Source organism: Coloeus monedula (genome assembly GCF_965178545.1).
Source record: "Coloeus monedula genome assembly, chromosome: 14".
NCBI lineage: Eukaryota > Metazoa > Chordata > Aves > Passeriformes > Corvidae > Coloeus > Coloeus monedula.
In genome coordinates, this window is record NC_138794.1 from 19,122,295 (window position 1) to 19,144,461 (window position 22,167).

The 22,167-nt window shown below is 60.8% G+C and overlaps 1 protein-coding gene across 2 annotated transcripts; it reads right to left on the reverse strand.

Moving 5' to 3' along the window:
• Positions 1-4,242: 4,242 nt before the first annotated feature.
• CSK (C-terminal Src kinase) lies at positions 4,243-15,502 on the reverse strand. Of its 2 annotated transcripts, none has more exons than XM_082291029.1 (13): positions 15,346-15,502; positions 9,247-9,322; positions 8,916-9,029; positions 8,288-8,400; positions 7,423-7,642; positions 6,998-7,091; positions 6,855-6,920; positions 6,612-6,711; positions 6,372-6,462; positions 5,877-5,950; positions 5,582-5,777; positions 5,260-5,346; positions 4,243-5,165 (listed from the first exon to the last, which is right to left on the reverse strand). In XM_082291029.1, the coding sequence occupies exons 2-13, from the start codon at positions 9,259-9,261 to the stop codon at positions 4,983-4,985; spliced, it is 1,353 nt and encodes a 450-aa protein (XP_082147155.1). In that variant the 5' UTR covers positions 9,262-9,322; positions 15,346-15,502; the 3' UTR covers positions 4,243-4,982. The 2 variants fall into 2 exon arrangements, with proteins under 2 accessions (XP_082147155.1, XP_082147154.1); XM_082291028.1 differs by lacking the exon at positions 15,346-15,502 and adding an exon at positions 13,964-14,110.
• Positions 15,503-22,167: the final 6,665 nt, after the last annotated feature.

Here is a 22,167-nt window from a genome sequence, read left to right on the forward strand (position 1 = left end):
GGATGCAAGCAGTTCCCTCTGCCATGCTGAGAGCGATCATTCCAGCTCTTCTTCCCAGGTAACTGGCTCCAAAGGCGCAGTTACCACAACCAGGGTTTCATACGATGCTCCAGAGATCCCTGGAGGGGCCGGCTCCTGGAGCGATCCCGTGGATGGAGCCGGGGAGGGGAAGGCTCGGTGACCTTGAGCTGCAGAGGCATGGCAATAAGGCCATCAGAAAGCAGGAGCCTGATCCTTGTCAGCCTGAAATCCAGGGAACGTGAAGGTTTAAACCTTTGAAGACCCCGAGTAGGTGAGGGAATCCTGGAAAGCCGCGCTTGTGTGCGCCGGAGCCGCGACGGGCAGGGAATGAGAAGGCGTTTCCAAAGAAAGCAGGCGGCCCGCTGCTGCCGGCGGAAGTCACGGCGGCACTTGGCAGCTGATTGTCACTTCTGGTGATGGGGACAGACACCGCCACCTCAGGGACCGCCGCGCTCAGCTCTGACCGCGGGCGCAGCGGCAGAGGCACCTCCGCTCTTCCCGCCTGCCGCCGGGGGTGCTCCCATGGGATGGGGACACGGATACCCTGCTGTGCCTCTCGGGCATGGGGATAAGGCACGGTGACATCTACCCAGAGGGTCCCGCTGCTGGTATGGACCACCCAGGCCCAGGAGCTTGAGGGAAAATATCCTGAAGGTCTCGAGAAAAACATCCCTTCAGAGGGCAGTGGGATCCCTCCTGGGAGATGCTCTACTGGGAGCGAAGTGCTGCCGTGCCACTAACAGAGGGAATAAAGGAACTGTAGGATAAGGGTGTTGTAATTTACCGAGTGAAGTGACTTCTGGCATGTTCCTTGAACAGACCTCCATAAACCCGGAATTTGCCTTGGCTGAGGAAGACGGGCTGCAGTGCAGCTGGTTATGGAAATAAAACCAAAGGTGCTTTTCCCTGACCTAGGGAGGCATTCCCAAGGAAAGCCTTCCCACTCCTATAGAACCAAGCTTTTAAATTCCCAAAAAAATGACATCATCTCCGCAGGATGAAAAATCCCAGTGCACTCCTCCTCACCCTGAGGTGCCCTGGCAGAGCATCCCCTGGGATGATCCCTGGGAAGGGAACCCAGGAGTGGGGATGCTGCTGCGGTGTCCCCCCAGTTCCCTTGGAATCCCCTGCTCTCATCTTTGTGAGCACGGGACTGCCCAGACTCATTGCTGGGTTTTGGGAGGTTTGGGGTGGGAATGGCCCTGCCATACAGAGCATCCATCCTGAGGGATGCGGGTTTGGGCTGGGAATGGCCCTGTCATTCAGAGCATCCATCCATCCCGAGGGATGGGGATTTGGGCTGGGAATGGCCCTGTCACACGGCACATACAGCCCCTGTCCCAGGGGTTACAGAGGTTTCGGGGTGCCGTGGGTGCTTTGGCACAAGAGGAGGGGAAGCGGGTCACAGCAGGGAGCTGGATGGCTGCAATTCCTGCCGGGAAGAGGGGTGCTGTGGGAGGTGAGGAAGAGGAGGGAGGTGCTGGGGGTGGCGGGGGGGCTCCCACGGCGGTCTCTGCACCCAAGCAGTGACACAAATGCAGCCGGACAGACATACAGAGCATGTAAACAGGCACATGGGGAGCCATGTGCAGCTTCGTGCCGGTGGTGGAGAGCAAGCCCGGAGCAAAGGCACACGCCAGCCCCAACACACACACGGCCACACACACGCAGCATTCCCACGGGGGATCTTCCCAGCCTTGCCTTCATTTCCTGGAGTGCTCAGAAAGAGAAAAAAAAAAAAAAGGGGGGGGGGAGAGAGAGAGAGAGAGAGGAGCTGAAGAGGTGAACGCCACGGAACGGTGATGGGAATGGCTTTGTACATCACGCTAAAAATAGTCCTTGTGATAAAGTCGATCGTGGAGGGGGAGGAGGTGCCGGCAGCGCACAGATGCCGGCGAGGGAGGCCAGGGGTTGGGAAGCCCGTGCTCCAAGGATGGAGCAGAAGGGGCGTAATTAGAGCTGGTAATTAGCCCCAAGCAGCACTGAGGGAACCAAGTAATTACAAGTGGGGGCTCATTGCACCCCCTCCTCTTGGGATGGAGGCTTTGCCATCCGGGGAAATGAGAAGCAAGCAGCTGCTGAAGCTGAAATCGGGTTCCTCTGAAGGGAGACCGGGATTTTTGGGTGTTCAGGGAGACGAAGGCTCTCTGCGGGTACCGGGGAGAAGGCAGGCAGGATGTGGGGACACGGGGAAGAGCCAAAGCTCGTGGAAGGAGCCCTAACGGGGAAGAGAGAGGATCTCTGCTGGGAGCAGAGGGAGCCAGGGCCGGTGCTGGAAGCGATGCCTCGGCTCGGAAGTCCGTGTGGAGTGCAGGTGATGGGCAGGGATGGAAAAGCAAACGACGTGCGGCTTTGGAGACGGTCCTTTCACTGCCGGCAGCTTCCACACACCCAATCCCAGCTCTGCCCAGCCCTGTCCTGATCCATGCGGGATACCAAGCTCCAGCCAGAGGAGCTGGGATCCCGCTCTGCGCTGTGGAGGGGAGAGGCAGGAGAGCTGCCAGAACTGAAAGCTGGATTTTCCAGCGCTTCTTAAAGCCTCGTGTCCCTGTTCCCTCCTCGGGCGGAGGCGCGGCGAGGGGTCCCTGTGCCACGGCACGGCCACGCCGCGGGGGCTGCGGGAACAACGCCCCGCACGCCGCTGCCGCCGGTGATTGACCAGCGGAGTGTGAGCAGGACGGGAGCTGACACCGCTGGGCCCAGCGCCCACCTCGCTGCCCATGGGAGGAGGAAGAGGAGGAGGAGGAAGGGGACGGGATGTGAGCCAGCACTCGGGAGCCCCGGGGTGCCGCTCAGCCTGTCCCCTCTGCCCACGCTGCCGCTGATGGAAAGGACCCCAAAATCCCTGGGGAGAAATCACCTAGAGGGATCCAGGATGAGCAGCAGCCCAAAGCGAGGGAGACCCAGTGGCAGCAGCGACCCTCTCAGGGCGGGGAAACTGAGGCACAGTGGTGGCAGGAGGGGGTGGGCAGGGTTAAACTCCCTGATTTGCAGTGAAGAAGGCGATTTCTTCCCGCAGTTCTCTCTCAGCATCCTTCAACTACATCCCGGAGGACGTTGAGGCACCAAACACCACCCCCGAGACCAGGCACAGTCTCAAAAACGTGAAGTGTGGTGCCATTTGGAGGAAAATCAAAGGTCCGAACGATTTTTGGGTGAGTTTTCCCCCCTTTTTCGACAGCTGGCCCAGCAGTAACCCAGGGCAAGGGGACAGGAGGGGGACACGGTGGGGGACAGGAGCAGACCTCTCCCTGCTGGCTCCCATCACGTGAAGGTTCTGGGTATTTCTGCCATTCCCAAAGCCGTTTCTTGCAGGCTTTGCCTGTAAATGACTTTAATCTTCATAAGCCCAAAAAGTAAAGCTGCTTATCCGGCTGGGCCCTGCCGGAGCGCTGGGAGGAACGGGGGGGATGTGGACTCGGGGAGCGGGGTGAGCCCGGGGGAGAGGAAACCCTACCGAGCCACACCACATCCCTCAGCCCTGCCCTGTCCCCTCCGGCCATCCGGACGCGCCGAGCTCTCCGGGAAGGGGGTCAGCAGCACATCTCTCCTCTGCGCGCTCCACCCCCCATCCCACACACCCCCGAGCTGTGCCCGTGTCCCAGCACCCCCCATTTTTCCCTTTAACCCCCCTCCAAGAGGAGTCTCGGTCTCAATCCTGGTCCAAAGCAGGCGGAGAGCTCCCGCCCGGGGCTTGCCAAACAGGCAGCCGGCAGAGCCGATGCTCTGAGCATCGTTTAACGCTGAATAATTCCCTGGGGATGAAGGGAACTATTCTAAACCTGCTGTGCCAGACGCCACCTCCACCCAGCTCCCTCCAGGGATTCCAGGGGGACAACTCCTTTGGGCTCGGGCCATGGGGGTCCTGCTGCACAGGTGGCCTCAGCCCCTTGGCTGAGACACGCAGGGAAGGCAGTAAGGTTCTTGAGGGCCAGCAATCAGCCCCAAACTGCATCCCCTGCCTGGTCTGAGCATCAGAAAGTAAAGCCTGGACTAGAGGGCAGCTTTGGCGTCGCTTGGCAGTTTCACCGCTGTCACAGCCGTGCCAGTTCGCATAGGCAGGATGGAGCCAAGTGCTGCCCAAGCTACTCATCCCCACCGATTTGGGGACCCTGGGAGGAGGGAGGGGCCTGTCCCCCCTTCTTCCCCTGCCAGGGGGATCCCAGGACCCGCAGGGAGCAGCGCTGGCAACAGAGGGGGGCTGAGGCGGGATGTGCCGCGTCCGTATGGAATGGTTTTTTTATTACAGTTTTTTAATCTCACAGTCGGTAGCATTACATGAGAATAAAGCACTGGACAGGACTGGAAAAAAAGGCCTCTGGAGACAGCATGCAAACATTGCAACGAGTTTAAAGCAAAACAACCCAAAAAAAAAAAGCGTCTGGCGGGGACGCGGCCGCGCTCTCCCGACCGGGCGGCGAGTCCAGCGTCTCCCCGTCAACCATCACTTCTGTCGCTGGGGGTTTCCTTTTCATGTGTCCATTTCATTGGTTTATTTATTATTATTCTCCTTTTAGCAACCTTCTTCTCTCATTCTTTTTTCTTGTCTTTTTTTTTTTTTTTCTTCTTTTAATTACATTAAAAAATAAGATTCGTACTTTAGTAAAACGCCCAACACTCAGCTGGGCCCTGCTTGAAATAATAAAAAAACAACAACAACAACAAAAAAAACCCCCAAAACAATAAATGCCCCCCAAAACTGAGAAAACAACAAAAAAACACCCACAAAAATTAAAAAAAAAAAAGAGCTTGGGAGACCAAAACAAAAAACAACCCCAAACCTAGAAAATAAAAATAAAAACTGACAGATTTGGAAGTTTGGAAGCAACCGGGGGAACTGGGGTGGGGGGGACACACCCCCGGGGCTCCCTCCTGGTGCCGGGGCGGGGCAGGGGGGCTGCCCACGCCCTGGTCCCCCCCAGCGTGGGTCCCCTCCGGCTGTGGGGTGGCAGAGCCCCCCCTCACAGGTAGAGCTCCTTCTCTTTGATATGCACTAGCTGTTCTCGGAGCTGGTGGAAGGACGGCCGGTGGCCGGGGTCCAGGGTCCAGCACTTCTTCATCACCTCGTAGACGACGGCCGGACAACCGTCCGGAGCATCCATCTTATAGCCCTTCTCCACGCGGGGCACCACGTCCTTCAGGGGCTGGGGGGATTCGGGATGTGAGGGAAGGGCTCCCCCCACAAACAGGGGCTCAGCTCGCCCCAAACCCAGCCCCGAGGGGGTGCTCATCACTTACAATTCTCGGATAAGGCACTCGCCCGAAGGAGTAGATTTCCCAGAGGAGGATCCCGAAGCTCCACACGTCCGACTTGGTGGAGAATTTCTGCAGGGAGGGAGGGAGGGAGGGAGGGGAGAGAAGCCCCGTGAGCGGGCTCAGGCAGGGATGGCAGGCAGCAGATCTCCCCCACCCTCAGGGCAGCTGCTTTTGGGGTCAGACAGTGGGAAGCGGCGCTCAAGCGCCATGTCTGCATGGAAAATTTGGGGCAGCCTGGAATGTTCCTCCCCTCCTGCAGCTTCCACCGTATCCATGCGCTCCAGGGCCCCCTCTGCTCCCCCACCTTTTCTCTAAGTGCTTCTGGCGCCGTCCACTTGACCGGCAGCTTCCCCGTGTCCTGCGTGGAGGAGGCTTCCTTGGTGAGCCCGAAATCGCTGACCTTGGCGATGTTGTCCTCCGAGACCAGCACGTTCCTCGCCGCCAGGTCCCGGTGCACGAAGTTGTTGGCTTCCAGGTACTCCATGGCTTCACACACATCTCTGGGAGGGGTGGGGAGCACAAGGGGGGTTGGCAGGGCGGCCCCAAAATGCAGGTAGGGGTGGGCCAGGGTGGCGGGCATGGCTTTGCCCGGTACTTACAAGGAGAACTTGAGCAGGCAGTCTGCCCCGAGCACCGACCGCCCGCGCGACCGCAGGTAGTCTACTAGGCTGCCCTGGGCGCAGGGATGGAGAGAGAGATGGGGTCATCAGGGGCAGCAGCCCACCTGCTGCCCTCCCTCATGGGGCAGGACCCTCCTTGCAAAGGGATGATGTCCCTTTAAGATGGGACAGGACCCGGGGGATGTCCCTCCCTCATGGGGAAGATGTCCCTTTACCATGGGGCAGGACCTGGGGAAATGTCCTTTCAAAGGAGGGGCAGGACACAAGGAATCCCCTCCCTCAGGGGCGGATCCAGGGATGCCAACCCTCCCTGGAAGCCAGGATGGGACAGCAACCTCCAAGCCCCACTGTGGCTCCAGGGAGACGCCACCCGAGTTGGGATGACCCCGCTGGTCTGCCAGGGTGAAGCCCCAGGACTGTGGGGGGGACAAGGGGACAGAGTGGGGGGGCAGGTGGCCGGGGCGGGGGTCTCACCTTGGCCATGTACTCGGTGACGATGTAAAGGCCACTCTTCTCCTCCACAATCACCCCCAGCAGCTGCACCAGGTTGCTGTGTCGGAGCTGCCTGCGCGGCACAGGAGGGCTCAGGGCAGGGCTTTGGGGACAAGAGGGGCTCCCACGGTCCCCGTGGGGTATCAGGGAGCACCCCCCCAGCTCACAGGGACAGAGGTGCCCCCTCCCTCGCGCTGTGCCCCCGCTGGTGGTGACACTCACGTCATGACGGACGCCTCCGCCAGGAAGGCCTGCGCTGTGGCGTCGTTTTTAATGCACTTCACGGCGACTTTGTTCCCCCGGTAATCCCCCAGCATCACGTCTGCGGGCCAGGAGAGACGGGCACAGGAGGCACTGGGGAGCATCCCAGCCTCCTGGGGCCCCACCATCACCCTGGGGGGGGCTACAGAGAAGCCAACTCCCCCCCCACTTAGGGCCACCGCGGGCTGGGGACAGCGGGCTCACCTCCGAATTCCCCTTTGCCAATGATCTGTAGCAACTTGAGGTCCTTCATGTTGAGGGCCCAGCCGCCTGCACGGGGGACAAGGGGGAGTGAGGGGGTGCTGGTGGGGGTGCCCAGGGACCGGGGCTGGGGCACGGCCACTCACTGCGGGAGAACTCGTCCTGCGCTGCCACCGTCCCCTCCATCAGCTTCGGCTTGATGAGGCGGGTGCAGAGCCCGTCCGCGTCCGTGGTGTAATGCTGGGGGACACGGTGCGTGGGTCGGTGACAGCCTGGCCCGGGGGTCCCGCCAAGGCGGTGCCGGGCTCCGAGATCCCACCAGGTGGCAGCACGAGGCCACGGATGCGCCTGGTGGCGGACGAGGGTCCCCGTCCCTCCTCCTGCCGGTCCCTCTGTCACCTGCTCACCCCACCGCCGGCCCCAGGGGTCTGTCCCCAGCACCCCCACCCCAGGGGGTCAGCACAGAAGGTCCCAGCACCTCCCAAGCTCCAGGCCTGCAGCCCCCACAAGCTCTGATGTCCCCGTATGTCCCCCTGCTGGGGCTGGACAGAGAGGACAGCTGAGGCCTCACCTCCACCAGCTGCATGAGGTTCTCGAAGTAGACCTCCTCGTCGATGCTGAGCTTGCTGGAGGAGTAGATGATGCGGTAGTGCTCCACCTTGCCCTCGCAGCTGACGCACAGGGTGTAGTCCCCGGGGTAGTTGGTGCTCTCCCGCACCAGGAACAGCCCCGTCTCGGGGGGGTACAGCAGCCGCTCCGCCTGCTCCCGCGTGATCTTCCCGTGGAACCACCTGCAGTGGGGCACGGAGCAGGGGAAGGGCTGGGGATGTGCTGGCTGGGCCCCCGTGGGGCTGCGTTTGGACGTGGAACAGCTTTTGTCCCTGCCTGCACAGGGACGGCCTGTCCGAGCTCTGCCTTGCTGTCCCCACCCAGCCCACGACACAGCTCCTTCCACGGCATCCTGCTCCCCTCCTCCTGGCCCCGAACTGGGATTCAACCCCTCTCATACTCCTAGGAGGTTCCTCCCCTGGCTCCTCCAGGCTGGGAGTCACTGGCAGCTCTGGGATGCAGCAGGAACATCAAACCCATCCATCTCCCTTCCCTCCTGCACCCCATTCCAACCCTCCCTCTTCCTCCCAGAGCAATCTTTACAACCCCAGCTTTGGGTAAAAAAAAAACCCCAATTTAAAACGCAACCCAACCAGGCATCACCCTGCAGGCAGCTCCCAAAACACTCAGAGCTCTCCCCAGCAGCAAATGCCAATCCCAAATCCACGCTGCTGGGAAGCCCGAGCCGCTGCCCCTTGTGCCTTCCGACCTCGCTGCGCCCTGTGAGGAACGTCCCTCCTGCTGGGACACAGCTCTGGCCACACGGGTGCTCCAGCCTAAGCCACCTGCCCCCACCCACCTCGGCAGAGTCCTGCTTGGATACTCACGGCATGAGGCTGAGCTTGATCCCAGCTTTGACCCCTTCCCGCTTCTGGACGTAGTTAGCGGGAATGATGCCCTCCCGGCCCACCTTGTTCTTCGCCTTGTACCAGTTGGGATCCTGTGGGGACAGTGTCACGTCACCACGAGCCCGCGGCCTCTGGGCACGGCCGCATCCCACCCAAGGAGCCCAGGGTGGTGTCAGCGCTGCCCTGGGGGTTCCCCAGGCACCCCGGTACCCCCTTGCTGGCTGCAGGAAGGGTGGGATGAGCAGGGGATCGGGGTCGGTGCTGGGACCAGCAAACCCCAGTGCTGGTGGCCCCACAGGGCTCATTGTGATCCCTCTCCCAACCTGCCGGGCATCTTGGAGCCTCCCAAACCCACAGCCCTTCTTCTCCTGCCCCAGAGTGGAGCCCAGCACCGCTGCCTCTCCCATCCCTCCTCCACCTCCCGGGAGGCGCTTACATTTCAGAGAAACCTTAACTAACGAGGCCATGAATTAATTAACCGAGCGCGTGGCCCGATTCCCACCCAGCGGGACTGCCAGGACCAGGGGCTGCCGCCGGCCCGTGTCACGGGGTGCAGGGATGGCATCCCACGGAAATCCCGGCGCAGGGGGCGGCGGGGACACCTCACCTTGGTGACAGCGACAATGGTGAGGACGTCTCCTTTGCTGAAGGGCAGGTCCTGCTCGGCGGTACCGTGGAAGTTGTACTTGGCGATACATTCTGTACCGGACGGCCACACGGCCTGGCGGGGAACAGGGAATGCCATCAGAGCCTTGCACGGGGGTCTCACCCACCCCCGGCACTCCCTGACCCTCAGGGGATCCCCACCCCCTCACAGTGGGTCCCTCCGATGCGAACCCAAGTGGGATCTATTTAAACCAAGTGTACCCGGGTCCCTCCTGAGCGCTGGGGCCGCCTCTGGAGGGCTCCATCCCTGCCTCTCCTCAGCCAGAGCTCACCTGCATCCCTGACATCTTCTCAGGAGGTTGGGGCGCGAATCTCACAGGGGGGACGCGTCACTCGGTACCATGAGACCTGCACGGGAGAGAGGATGGCTGAGAACGGGGCAGGAATGGGGTGTGAGGAGGAGGCAGCGGGAGCAGCCCCCCATGAAGGACGTCTCGGGCCAGGTGAGTGTCTCTTCTCCCGCCAAGAACAGGTCCTGCCCGAGGTGCTGCTTCCAAAATACCCCCAGACTGAGGAGGAAGTGGGAGCTCCGGGCCTGCTCAGCCCCTGCAGTCAGGGGCGGGAGCAGCGCGGAGTGGCTCACCCGGATTAGGAGGCATTTGCACGGATACAGCTTCTTAAGGACGGAGTTTTGGAGTGCAGCATCTGCACCAAGGAAAAATCCAGCACGGTGTGGATGGATGGAGATGCCCAGAGAAGGGAAGGGAATGGAGATGACCTCCAGGAGGCCCATCCCACTCCTCTCCCAGGCTACACAGCCAGAGCCCTGCACTCCCTGGTGACCCACACATGGAAACATCCAGCCCTGAGAGCTTCCCAGGCCTGGGATCCAAAAGAAATAAACCAAAACTGCTCCCTGCAAGCTAAAAGCCACTGGGACTCTGGAACGTGCAGCTCCCAAACCCCAGGGGGATGCACTGACCGGGGGTGCCGTGCTCTGGGATGGGTGTGTGGGAGGGGAACAAACCCGGCTTTATTCCCGCTGCTCCAGCCCCCAGGAAGGGATGAAGTCACCGGCCCCAGAATCAAACCAGGCTTTCTTGGGCTGGGGCAGCAGGGTCGTGCCGGGCTGGGGGCACAGAGGGGGACACAGGCAGAGCAACCCCCGAAGCCCACCCCAATATTTATTAACTCATGTCATCCGCCGGGGCCATCGGCGGTCACTGCTGCCAGCCCCGCCGTCAGCAGCTCGGAGTATTTTGGGAAGGAGGAAGTGAAACAGGGGGGCAAGGCTGAGGGACGGGAGGAGGAAGGAGATAAGGGGCACAAGAGCGGGGAGGAAGAGCGCGGTGAGAACGTGGCCCTGGTTCCACCACGTGCCCGCAGCATTCCGGAAAAGGCGTCACGCTGCCACCGGCCACCTTCCTCACCTTCCCCCAGGGCAGGGACACGGCACGCGTCACTCTATTTTTGGCAGCAGAGAGGAGAAATCGAGGCTCGGATGTTCACCCCAAGGACAGAGTTCAGGGACCTGAGGGGTTTCCATCACCACAGCGTTGGGATGGTTTCCTTCCCAGCCAGCTCAGGAAAAGCCTCTGGAGATGGCACCCAAACCCAGCCTGATGGCACCCGTGAGCCTTGGGGACACTGCCACGGAGTGCTGGGACCCAGGGGAGGGCCGAGCCGGGCGCTGCCAGGCTGGGGAGCACCAGCTGGGAGTGCAGCCCCCCAGCACAGCTCCAGCTCCACCTCCCTGCCATTCCGAGCTGATTTTTGCTTCAATTCTGGATTTACACCTGACACGGAACAAAACCCTCAGCAACGGGTCTGGATCCCACCAGTCCGAAACGCAGCTCCAGAAAGCCAGGGAGGAAACGCCACTCTCTCAGGCCGTGGAGGGATTTAGGCGGAGCATGGAAGGAGCTTTGAGAAGGGAATTTCCCATCGCTGAGGCTTTCAGCCCTGTTCCCCATCCAGCGTCCCGCGGGGACTCCGAGCACAAGCCGGTTCCGGGTGTTGCTCAGGGAGAGCTCGGGCCCAAAGCCCTGAGTCAGCGCTTCCCACCGGCCAGGCCTTGTTTTCAAATACCCAAGAATCAGCAGGATGGAGGTTTCATCCCAGCTGTGACTCCAGCTGGAAAAGCCTGGAGCCAGGTGAGGATGCTGGGGATGCCCAGAGGTTCACCCACCACCACAGGCTGGAAGAGCCGTTTCCCACCCCGCGCAGGAGCTTAATCTTCCCAATCCCAAAGGCCGCTTGTTTGGGCTTTCAGCTCACGGATGTCACCAGCATTTATATTTGATAAATGCAGGGAGGATACAAAATTCATAGCCTGCCTTCATAAAGAGAATTTTTTTTCCCTGCTGAAGAGGAAACTGCCTCAGCAAACCCCACCAAGAACGCGCTCCAGCCAGTCCAGGCTTTTTTATCTTCCCGGATCGTGGATATTCATGGCACCGGACCGTGGCATTGTTATAATTGCACACAATGAATTTGCCTTTCAGTTTTGAAGAGGGAGGTGTTTACCACACCAGCGGCTGCCCCTCACCCCGACACAGACCTTCCTCCTCTGAGCCTCATTTTCTTTTCAATCGGTACCTCATTTCTGCCTCAAAGCCAAGACTTTCCGAGGAGGAGGAGGAGGAGGAGGAGGAGGAAACCACACGGGGCAGCTGCCAAGCAGCCCCCCGAAGGCCTCATGTGACAGCCAGCGGTTCCTGCCGCGCGTCACCCGGGCCAGCCCCAGCCTCGCGCCCGCTTCCGCCAGCCCCGCACGTCCCTGTGGGATGCTGGGCTGGGAGAAGGATGTGGAGATGCCGGTGGAGTGGATCCACAGCTTAAAAGCAGCATCCTGTGCCTTCCGGGAAAACATGGACATCGCCCCTTCTCTCCTCAAGGAGGATGTGCAGCAGCACATGAAAGAAATTAATAATAATTAACAAAATTAGCCAGGGAGCAGCCCGGCTGATTGGACAGAGCAGAGTGCTGGGTTTGGCCGTTTTCAGCCCGGCCAGGCGAGGGCTTGCTGCCTCTGGAAGCTCCCCATTCCCGAAGTGGGGCTCAGGAGGTGCTCAGGGGAACGCACCCCCTGCCAAAACCCACCTCCCTTTTTTCCCAGCAGAGCATCCCCGGAGCCGCTCAGCGCAGGAGCCCAGAGATGGATCTGAGCCCGACGCTGCGCCCGCGAGGTCCATCCCCGCCGCCTCCCCCACAGCCCTGCTCCTGCACTTCCCTGCGGGAAGGCCGGCCCGGCAGCCAGGAGCCGGGGCAGGCGGGCAGGGCAGGTACAGCCAACACCTCTGACAATCCAAAGGGCACCAGGGAAATGAGCCGTTCTTCTCATTAATCACCAGCCAAAATCGAGTTGTGCCAGACCCACGGGCAGGGTGGGAGAGGAATGTGGGACCCCCCCCGAGCGAATCCCACCTGAGGAGCACCATCACCGTGGGATGGGGTGGGTGAAAGATGCTGCATTTCCGTTTCGAACCCAGCCAGGGGCGGGGGGAGCACCTGCCCAGCACCAGGATGACTCTGTTCTAAATGAAGTTCAGTCGTTGATGGCAAAGAACCCTCATTCCCAACGGAAACAGGTGCGTGGGCGCCATCCACATCCACCCCCTTCCGCTCATCCATCTCCCAACGAAGCCCTTTAAACTTCAAAAAAAAAAAAATCCCAAACCAACCCCACACCAGACAACATCCTCCGTGCCTCTGAAAGATCTTATCTCCTGTTATTACAACGAACACCTACGATTACGCTAATCGAAAGAAAAATGTTCCTCCTCCATCTCACCCGCCAGCTCGCAGCGTTTCAGAGCTGCTGCCCCAAACCAGCCCCAGCCGGGTGCCCTGCTGCAAAAGAGGAGGAAAGGGGGGGGTCCTGCTTCTTTTTCAGAGATCTTTAATTTCTTTTAGAAGAGAAAGAGAAGATGCTGCTGGTCAGAGAGCTGGAGGCACACAGAGGACAGCTGGAGGCCTGGGGAGAAGCTGCTCCTGGCCCCCCGTTGTGGAGAGGTTTTCCTGGTCCTCCTTTATCCTACAAAAACCTCAGCAGGGCGATTTTCCACCCACAAATCACCCCAGTGTCCCCTTCCCAGTGCTGGAGCGTGTCAGGGCGTCCCCAGGGACGGGCACATGACGTGGAGTGGGGCATGGAAGCGGTTTTTTTTTGCAAACACTCACTCAAAACCGAAAAGGTTGGGGGAGGCAGCGGTCACAGGGCAAAGAGCACCCCAAAACTCCCCGGCTTTGCAGGGGTTATCCCACAGCTTCATCACTCCCGTCCCGCTGATGTTCCATGAAGGAGGATGGGGATGCTCCCAAAACGTCCCGCATCCCTCCAGGGACCTCTCTGGACACTCCCTGCCTTGCCAGGACGGGGCCGTGCTCCTGCGTGGCTCCACTGGGAACAAACCGCTGTCCCGGGAGGAAGGCTGCCATCCTCCTCCCGCCCCCTCGCCCTCACACCTTCCATTCCCCCTCCCCCTTTTTTTTTTTTTTTTGACTTTTTGCTCCTCGTTTTGATTTTTTTGGGACTTTTTTTTTCCGCCCGGCAGCACGGCCCCTTTCGCTCTCGCTACACCAACGAGCAACAGCCGCGGCTATAAATAACCCGCCGCCGCCTTATTGCCCAAAAGAGAAAAAAAAAAAAAAAAAAAAAAAAAAAGCCCCAAATTTTAAAACATTCAAACCAACAAAGCGCCGCCAAGCCCTCTGAGCAGCCGGGTGCCCCTCATGTCCCCGAACCCCCCGCTCCCGCGGGCCTTTGTACGGGATGGGGATGCAGCGGCAGGGGGAGGCGGTACCCCCGGCGGGGCTCGGGCGCGGCGGGACCCCGCCACAGCAAGGGGATGCTGCGGGGGTCCCTCTCCGCCTCCCCGCAGGATGGCGAGGGGGCTGAGGGGTCCCCGGGGACCGCGGCGGGGCGGGAGCGGCTGTGCCGGGGTCACCGGGGGTCAGGCGGGGCCGGACCCCCGCACCCCCCCCCCCCCCGCCGCCCCATTGTCCGCGCCCCGCTCGCCCCCCCCGCCCCGCGCCGCCGTCACTCACCTCCCTCCGGGCACGGGCTCAGCCCGCCGCCGGCTGCTCCATGCGGCGCCGCCGGGGCCTCCGGGCTCGGCTGGGCCGGCGGGGGGGCGCGGGGGGGGCGGAAGGGGCGGGGGAAGCCGGAGCCGCCGCCGCCGCCGGAGCGCGGCGGGGCCCAGCGCGGCGCGGGGGCCGCGGGGGGCGCGGGGCGGGCGGGGCGCGGGGGGTCCCGGGCGGCGGGGCCGGAGGGACGGACCGAGGGAGGGACGGACGGAGGGACGGAGGGAGCGGCGCCCGGAACCGGAGCGCCCCGAGCGCAGCGCGCATGCGCCGCGAGCACCGCGCCGGCAGCGGGGCGGGGGCACCGGGCGGCGCGCGGCGCCTCCTGGCGGCCACCGCCGGCAGCGCCACAAACCGGGGACAGCGGGGACAGCGGGGACAACGAGGGACAGCGGGGGACAGCGGGGACAGCGGGGATAGCGGGGACAGCGGGGACAACGGGGATAGAGGGGATAGCGGGGACAGCGGGGATAGCGGGGATAGCGGGGACAACGAGGGACAGCGGGGACAGCGGGGATAGCGGGGGACAGCGGGGACAGCGGAGGACAGCGGGGACAGCGGGGGACAGCGGGGGACAGCGGGGACAGCGGGGATAGCGAGGGACAGCGGGGATAGAGGGGATAGCGGGGGACAGCGGGGGACAGCGGGGGACAGCGGGGACAGCGGGGATAGCGAGGGACAGCGGGGATAGAGGGGATAGCGGGGGACAGCGGGGATAGAGGGGACAGCGGGGACAGCGGGGATAGCGGGGATAGCGGGGACAACGAGGGACAGCGGGGACAGCGGGGATAGCGGGGGACAGCGGGGACAGCGGGGATAGCGAGGGACAGCGGGGATAGAGGGGATAGAGGGGACAGCGGGGACAGCGGGGATAGAGGGGATAGCGGGGACAGCGGGGACAGCGGGGACAGCGGGGACAACGGGGATAGCGGGGATAGCGAGGGACAGCGGGGATAGAAGGGATAGCGGGGGACAGCGGGGATAGAGGGGATAGCGGGGACAGCGGGGACAGCGGGGATAGCGGGGATAGCGGGGACAGCGGGGACAGCGGGGACAGCGGGGATAGAGGGGATAGAGGGGACAGCGGGGGACAGCGGGGATAGCGGGGATAGCGGGGATAGAGGGGACAGCGGGGGACAGCGGGGATAGCGGGGACAGCGGGGATAGAGGGGGACAGCGGGGGACAGCGGGGACAACGGGGATAGCGGGGATAGCGAGGGACAGCGGGGATAGCGGGGATAGCGGGGATAGAGGGAATAGCGGGGACAGCGGGGGAACAGCGGGCACAACAGGGACAGCGGACACAGCGGGGACAGCGGGACCCGCACTGGGAACGGGACACGCACCGGCAGTGGGACCCTCACTGGGAACGGCAGCGGCAACAGCACTGGGACCGCACCAGTACTGGCACCCCACAGGCACCGGAACGGGGGCGGGACCTGCACCGGCAGTGGGAACGGCTGCCGCACCGGGAACGGGAATGGGAGTGGGACCGCACCGGGAACGGGAATGGGAGCGGGAGCGGCAGCTGGACCCGCACCGGCAACGGGACTGCCACCGGCGCCCGCATGGGGACCGGTAACGGGACCCGCACCAGCACCGGAACGACACCGACACCGGGACCCGCACTGGGAACGGGACGGGGACCCACACCAGTGGCAGCACTGGGACGCGGACTGACCCGCCGGTTCCTGCCCGGGCCGTGGGTGCCTGCTCGGTGTGTGCTCACGTGGGCGCAAAATAGTACTGAAATGGTGCTAAAATGCCAACAAAATAATAAAAATCATTACAAATATGGTAAATAACGATTAAATGGTCGAATGACAATGATTAGAATAGAATAGAATAGAATAGAATGGAATAGACCTTTAAGGTCCCTTCCGACCTAGCCCATTCTCTGATTCTGTGGTCCTAGAAGATATTATTATTGTTAATAATAAAAATGCAATATAATTGCTCAAATAACAAAGTAATAATCTATAACATGACATCAGATAAACATATCAGAGAGCAGAACATCATGATATGGCATCATAATATAGAATAGAGTGAACAGAATGAATAGGTCATCTTTAGGGTACCTTCCAACCCTACCCATTCCCTGATTTCTTGGTTCTATAATATAATATCAGCCACAAGAAAATAATGACAATGATAAAAATGATGCTGACGGGGGAGAGGGAGGGTCTGGCTGTAGCAAGGTGGGCAGAGAGCAGGGGGTTTGTCTTGGGGTCTCCCCTTGTATCTCCCACCCCGAGCTCTCCGAGGAGCCACAGGGATGGCATCACTCCGCTGCACCCTGCAAACCTTCCTTGGCTGCTCCAGGAGGGAGCAGGATGGAGAGAGGGATGGGAGGGAGGAAAGGGCCGTGGGGTGTCCCAGCACTGCTCCTCATCCACCACTCTGCTCCCTTGGCATGGTCAGGTATCGGCTGGGCCCTGGCGCAGCCGTGCCCTGGGAAGGGTGCAGGCCCATGGGTGTGTTTCCACTGTAACGCCGAGGCGACACAAGGTGACACCGAGGTGTTTGTCACTTCCTGCCCCCGTACTGGTACCTGCATCATGTATGTGAAGCAGGAAGTCTGGGTACCGGCCTACTGCTGGTTTTTGGCTGTGCCTTGCTTCTCCCCAGCCTTCGGCATCCCAACCAGAATGCCATGGCATGGGAAGAGGTTGTGACCGCTGAGAGTGACGCCCCATGGATGGATGTCCTGGTGGATAAGGGGTGAGGACTCAAAAACAAGTGCTCAGCCCTGGTCCTGTGTGGCTGGGACCTGGAGGGGATGAGGGGACTGGGGACAGGAGATGGAGATGGGTCTGAAGGGGGCAAAGGGACTGCAGGGGACAGGGAAAGTCAGGGTACAGAACCAGGGAGATCCCAGCAGCCACGGGAGCGGGCTGCAAAGCCCAGCTCATTTTTAGGAAGCACACCCTTGCTCCAAGAGCGTGCAGGAAACATCCAGGGACCCGCTGCTGGAGTCAGGCACCCCTTCACAGCCCCGAGTTCCCCCCGGGTCTGGGATGTTCCTTTGGCCTCGGGGAGGTGGGGAAGGGGCTCATCCTCTCCCAGCCTTCAGCAGAGCCGAGCAGGGAGGAACCGAAAGCAGCTCGTGCACCAGAAATACACCTGCAGTCACAAAGCCACGGACGCACGCCCCAGTGCCCCCACCCAGCTCTGCCCTGCCCGCTCTCGGCGTGTTTGGGGTGACTGTTGACCAGGATCCCACAAATACCCTCAGCACGGCACCGCGGGAGCCACGAGTCCCCTCCCCGGGGCTGGGGAGCAGCAGGAGGCTGGTGGGTCTCAGCTCTTGGAGGAAACACCAGGCACGAACCCAGCCTGGTGGGGAATCTTGCCCTGTGCCAGGTTTTCCCGGTCCATCTGACCTAGGAATAGGGAAACACTCTGCCATCGGGGTTTCTTCTTCCCCCTGAAGCCCCAGGACCATCGGCACCCCCAGGGATGGCTGGAAGGACGGTGCAGTGGTTTGGCTGCGGCTGGTCTGTGAAGGAGACACGGAGGGGAATCCTCCGGGCGCAGCTGCTGCCGTGTCCCGGCTGGAATTTTTCCCTGGAACTGTCTTGGTTTGAGGGTGGGTGGGCTCCTGGCTGGAAGGGAAAGATGGACCTGCTCACGGCGAGGCACGGATGGCCATCTCCCTGCCTTGCACCAGGAGAGGGGGCCCTTCAGCCGGCTGCGATCGGCAGGAAAACGGAAAATAAAAGAAAGGGGGGAAAAAATGCAGCAGAGGAGGAGCTGAGGGTGAAATCCCGAGGGAGTGAAGGATGGGAAACCGCCTGCCCTGTCGCTGTGCCGCTCCTCTGCATCCCCGGCTGGCTGGCTGGGTTAGTCCCTGTGGAGCAGCGGGCTTGGAGCCTCCGAGGGATTCCGGCAGCGCGGGCGGGATGAGAAGTGGTGGGCAGGGAAAGGAAAGCGTTCCTGCCTGGGATGTACGAGACGGCGCAGGATGCACAGGCGGAGGCTGGGAACATCCGAGTAAAGCCAGCGTGACAGCTCCCGGCTCATTCCAGCCCGGAGAATTCACCTTCCAGCTGAAACCCCCGAAGGGAGCCGGGTTTGGCTGGTTCTGCGGCTCCCGGGGCGCCGGGGGCCGTGAGGGGTGCGGGATGCTCTGCAGGAGGGTCCGTCTCCTACAGATGCCCCTCCCCAGATGTTCCTTCCCCCAAAAGTCTCCCAGCGGCGGCAAACCCCGGTGCCCAGCAGCCACGGGCAGCGGCGGAGCGGTGCCACAGGAGCCAGCGGAGGGCGGTCACGTCCCAGATGGCAGCGGGAGGGGACAACAGCGCTTCAGTGAATGAGGATCCTGCTCCCTCCACCCCAGAGCTGCCTCTCGGGGCGCTCTCCGGCCATGCCAACCCCAAAAGCCCCTCGGCTGTGGAGAGCAGCCTCATTCCAGGTCTGTCTCGGGCAGCCCTTGTTCCCAGCATGTTTTTAACTGAGGGGGAGCAGACTGGGCACACTGGCTCTCAGCGGGTGGCTTTTCACCTCTGCGGTGGGATCCCCCGCTCTGCCTGTGTCCCCCACCCTGACGGCACCAGCCCTGCTCTGCCCACCCTGCTGGGGTTCAGCGAGCTGATTTTAGGGGTGTGACAGCGGGGCAGACAAGTGGGACCTCTTGCTATGGGGCCAGGGAGCAGAGATGTGAGGGGGACACGAGAGCCTGTCCCTCTGTGTGACCCCACCAGCTACACTGCCACCAGGGCCAGCTTTGGGGACATAGAGGGGACAGCCAGCCCTGAACTCATCCCGGCTCTCCAGCCCAATCCCTGCTGCCAGGGCAGAGTTTGAGGAGCATCCACAGTCCCCGGGGCTTTTGGCTCACACTGCCAGTGCTTGTGGGACCGGGTGGTCCCCACCTTCACGGGGCCTGCTCCCATCTCTCACCCCACGGAAGATCCTGCCAGGGTGGGTGTACATTCAGGTTTGAGGGAATTCCTGGGACCCTGGAGCTTTTCCTGAGCAGAGCTTTGCGTGCAGGAAGGAGCTATCTCCGCATCTCTGCAGTTCCCTTGTCAGCCTGGGGACAAACTCCATCCTTACCCTGTGATTCACAGGTACCTTGTACCTCCAACAGTACAGGGCGATCAACCGGCCCAAATGTGGCCCCTTCCCGCCGGGAGGAGGGAGGGGGAAAAAGGGTTCACACTGATTTGGGAGCCCCACTGGAGCGGAGCCATGTGCCAGGTTTAATGTGCCCAGCTCCTTCAGGTCAAGCTCAGTTGCATCCACAGGTTCAACCAGCATGGATTGGCGAACCAGCATCTTCCTCACCCACCGCAGAGGGAAGGGGGAAGGTCCTCACCACTTTGCCCGGGGAAGGTCCCACCAGCTTGTGGAGGCTGAGCGGAGAATTTTTTTTTTCCCCAAAAAGACAGAAACCAACGTGGAACTCAAGGCATGGCAGAGCCCAGTGGGGATGCAAAGAGAAAGATGGTGTTGGGGGGTTTCCTTCTGTCACCAGTGCCGGGGACAACCAGCAAAAGTGAGACACACATCCATGGGGAGATGGCTCCTGATAATAGACCTCAAACAGCCAAAGGAACGCAATTAGAAATCAGATTCACTTTCAGTCAGGAGGGCCATTAAATATTAGTGCAACTCCTCTCTTCCAGCCATGAGGAAGAGACACAAATGGTCGTTCTGGCCTGTTCTGGGGCTGGGGACTGACTTTCCCAGCGAGGAGATGCCAGCAGCCAGGGTGTCTCAGCTAGGGGGAGAGGTGTGTGTGTGCCCAGACCTCGTCCTGCAGGAATGAGGGTGCTGGCAGCGTTGCCCCGCTTTGGAAGGGGAGCTGCAGCCCTGCTGCCATGGCTGGCCTCATGACTCATTCAAAACCGACCTTAACAGCAATTGGCCATGGAGTGATCAAAGCTCCCCTGGCTTATCACCACCCTATTCCAGTAACGAAATTCCAGCTCGCAGACTGCCCGGGGTGTAATTGGAGGGCTTAATTGAGGAAGGTCATTAGGGGCAGCAAAGATACGGGAACTGGAGCCTCTTACCCACTGTGAGCTACTGAGGCTTTCACGGATGTGATGGTGAAAAGGGGAGGTTCAGGTGGGATACCAAGGAAAGGTTCTTCCCCCAGAGGGTGGTGGGGCACTGAACAGGCCCCCCAGGCTGCCAGAGCTCCAGGAGCGTTTGGACAATGCTCTGAGGCACAGGGTGGGATTGTTGGGGTGTCTGTGCAGGGCTGGGAGCTGGACTCGATGATCCTTGGGGTCCTTTCCAGCTCAGGAGATTCTATTGTATGATTTTATGGACTCCAGCAGGAAAACTGGGGCCTCACGTGGGGTCTGGACTGCTGGACGAGATGTCCAAGGAGAGGTGAGTATGCAGGGACACCAGACCGAGGGCTCAGGGGTCCCTCCTGCCTTTGCAAAAGGCCTGGAAAGGTCTTACACAGCTCCGTGGGATGGTTCCATCAGCATCAAGAGAGGGAGAGGTGCTGAATGTAGATGGGGAGTTACAAAGTGGCTGCTCTGCCTCCGACCCCATGAGGAGAAGGGAAGGAAAAGTGCCTGCCCATTCCTCTCCCCTCCAGCCTCTTCCCTTCCCCTGCTCCATCCTGACACAGAGGTGACTTCAGCCCTTGATGAATGGATCTTGGGGAGACCTTCCACCAGCAAGAGGCTGTTCCACCCCACTAATGTTAATATTAAGCTGCTTATCTGCCCCGGGGCTATAAAACTCTCATCTCCAAAGGGGGAAAAAAATTCCTGCTGTCATTTATATCTGCTCCTGCTTATTGCAGCCTTATCAGCACGCCCAGCCAGCCTGCAGGGCAAGGGAGTCACGCAATGGCTGCAGCAAACGAGGCCTGTGGTCCCACAGCGGGCCCAGCACCGCGTGTCCTTGCTGCAGCGGAGTCGCCGGGCCAAGTCCACCCCACGGGGACAGCGTGGCACCGAGGAGTCCCTGGCAGTCCCACTGCTCCTCTGAGCCACCAAGTGAGGCACTGAGATCCATCTCCAGGGGATGGTCCAGTTTCCCCTGCAGCAGGTGAATGCTGGCTTTGGGATGTCCCTTGTGGGAAGTGGATTTGTGACTCTGTTGCATTGCTCTGTGTCCTTTTTGTAGTTGGTGGAGCTGTTATTTGTCTGGTGAACCTCGTGGGTTGTCCTAAAGCAGGACCTGGACACACAAAGCCAATCCTTTTCCCCCAGGCTGGTTTAGCGGGTCTGGACAAGCCGGAATCTCCCTGAAGTCTTGGGCAATCGACTTCCCCATTCTCATCCCCACCACGCTTTAATTTCTGCCTCTTCTGGGAAGTTTTTGTGCAACGTGCGATGAGTGATCGGCATTCGGACATCGCGGGAGCTCTGGTTGGAGCCGCACTGCTCGGGGTCTGGGGCTGGGGGGCAGAATCCTCCCTGGGATATGGGTTCAGGAGCAGAGCGTGCTGCGCCGGGGGCTGTGCTCGTTCCCGTGCCATCGCTGCCGGGCTGGCTGGCTGGGTGGCTCTGCGTGCAAGCTGCAGAGAAGGAGGCATCTGCCTCTGCTGGCATGGGCTGACTGGCGGCCAATGTAAACTCTTGGGTTTGAGCTGGAGCAATTCCTGTTCTCATTCTCCTCCTGCCATGAAAACACCTTTGTTCCAGCCCGGAAGAGCAGCAGCTTGGCTTTCTCAGCAGCAAGGGCTGAAGGTGTCCTTCCTGGTGTCCTTCAAGTGACCTTCCTTGTGTCCTTCAGGACCAGCACTGACTGTGGTGAAGGAGGTGGTTGAAGGCTCAGGTTCCACCTAGGGAGGTTTTGGATATTGGGGAAATTTCTTCACCCTAAAGGCAGTCAGTGGTGGAGTCACCATCCCTGGGGGTGTTAAAACATGTGGATGTGGCACATGGGGACACGGGTTAGTGGTGGCCTTGGCAGTGCTGGGCTTGATGATGTTAAAGCCTTTTCCAACCTGAAGAGTTCTGTGATTCTGTGATTCTGACACACTGATGGGGGCTGTGGGGTTACGGCCTGGGTTGGCTGTCCTTCACCTGCCCGAGAGCCGTTCCGAAAGGATACAGTCTGAGACTAGATGTGGTGGAATGGCCAACATTTAATGGAATATCCAACACTAGGAACACCGGGAAACAAAAAAGGCAAGAATTGCTACAAAACGAAGCAGATAAAACAGGAGTCCCGATGGTTTCAGTTTA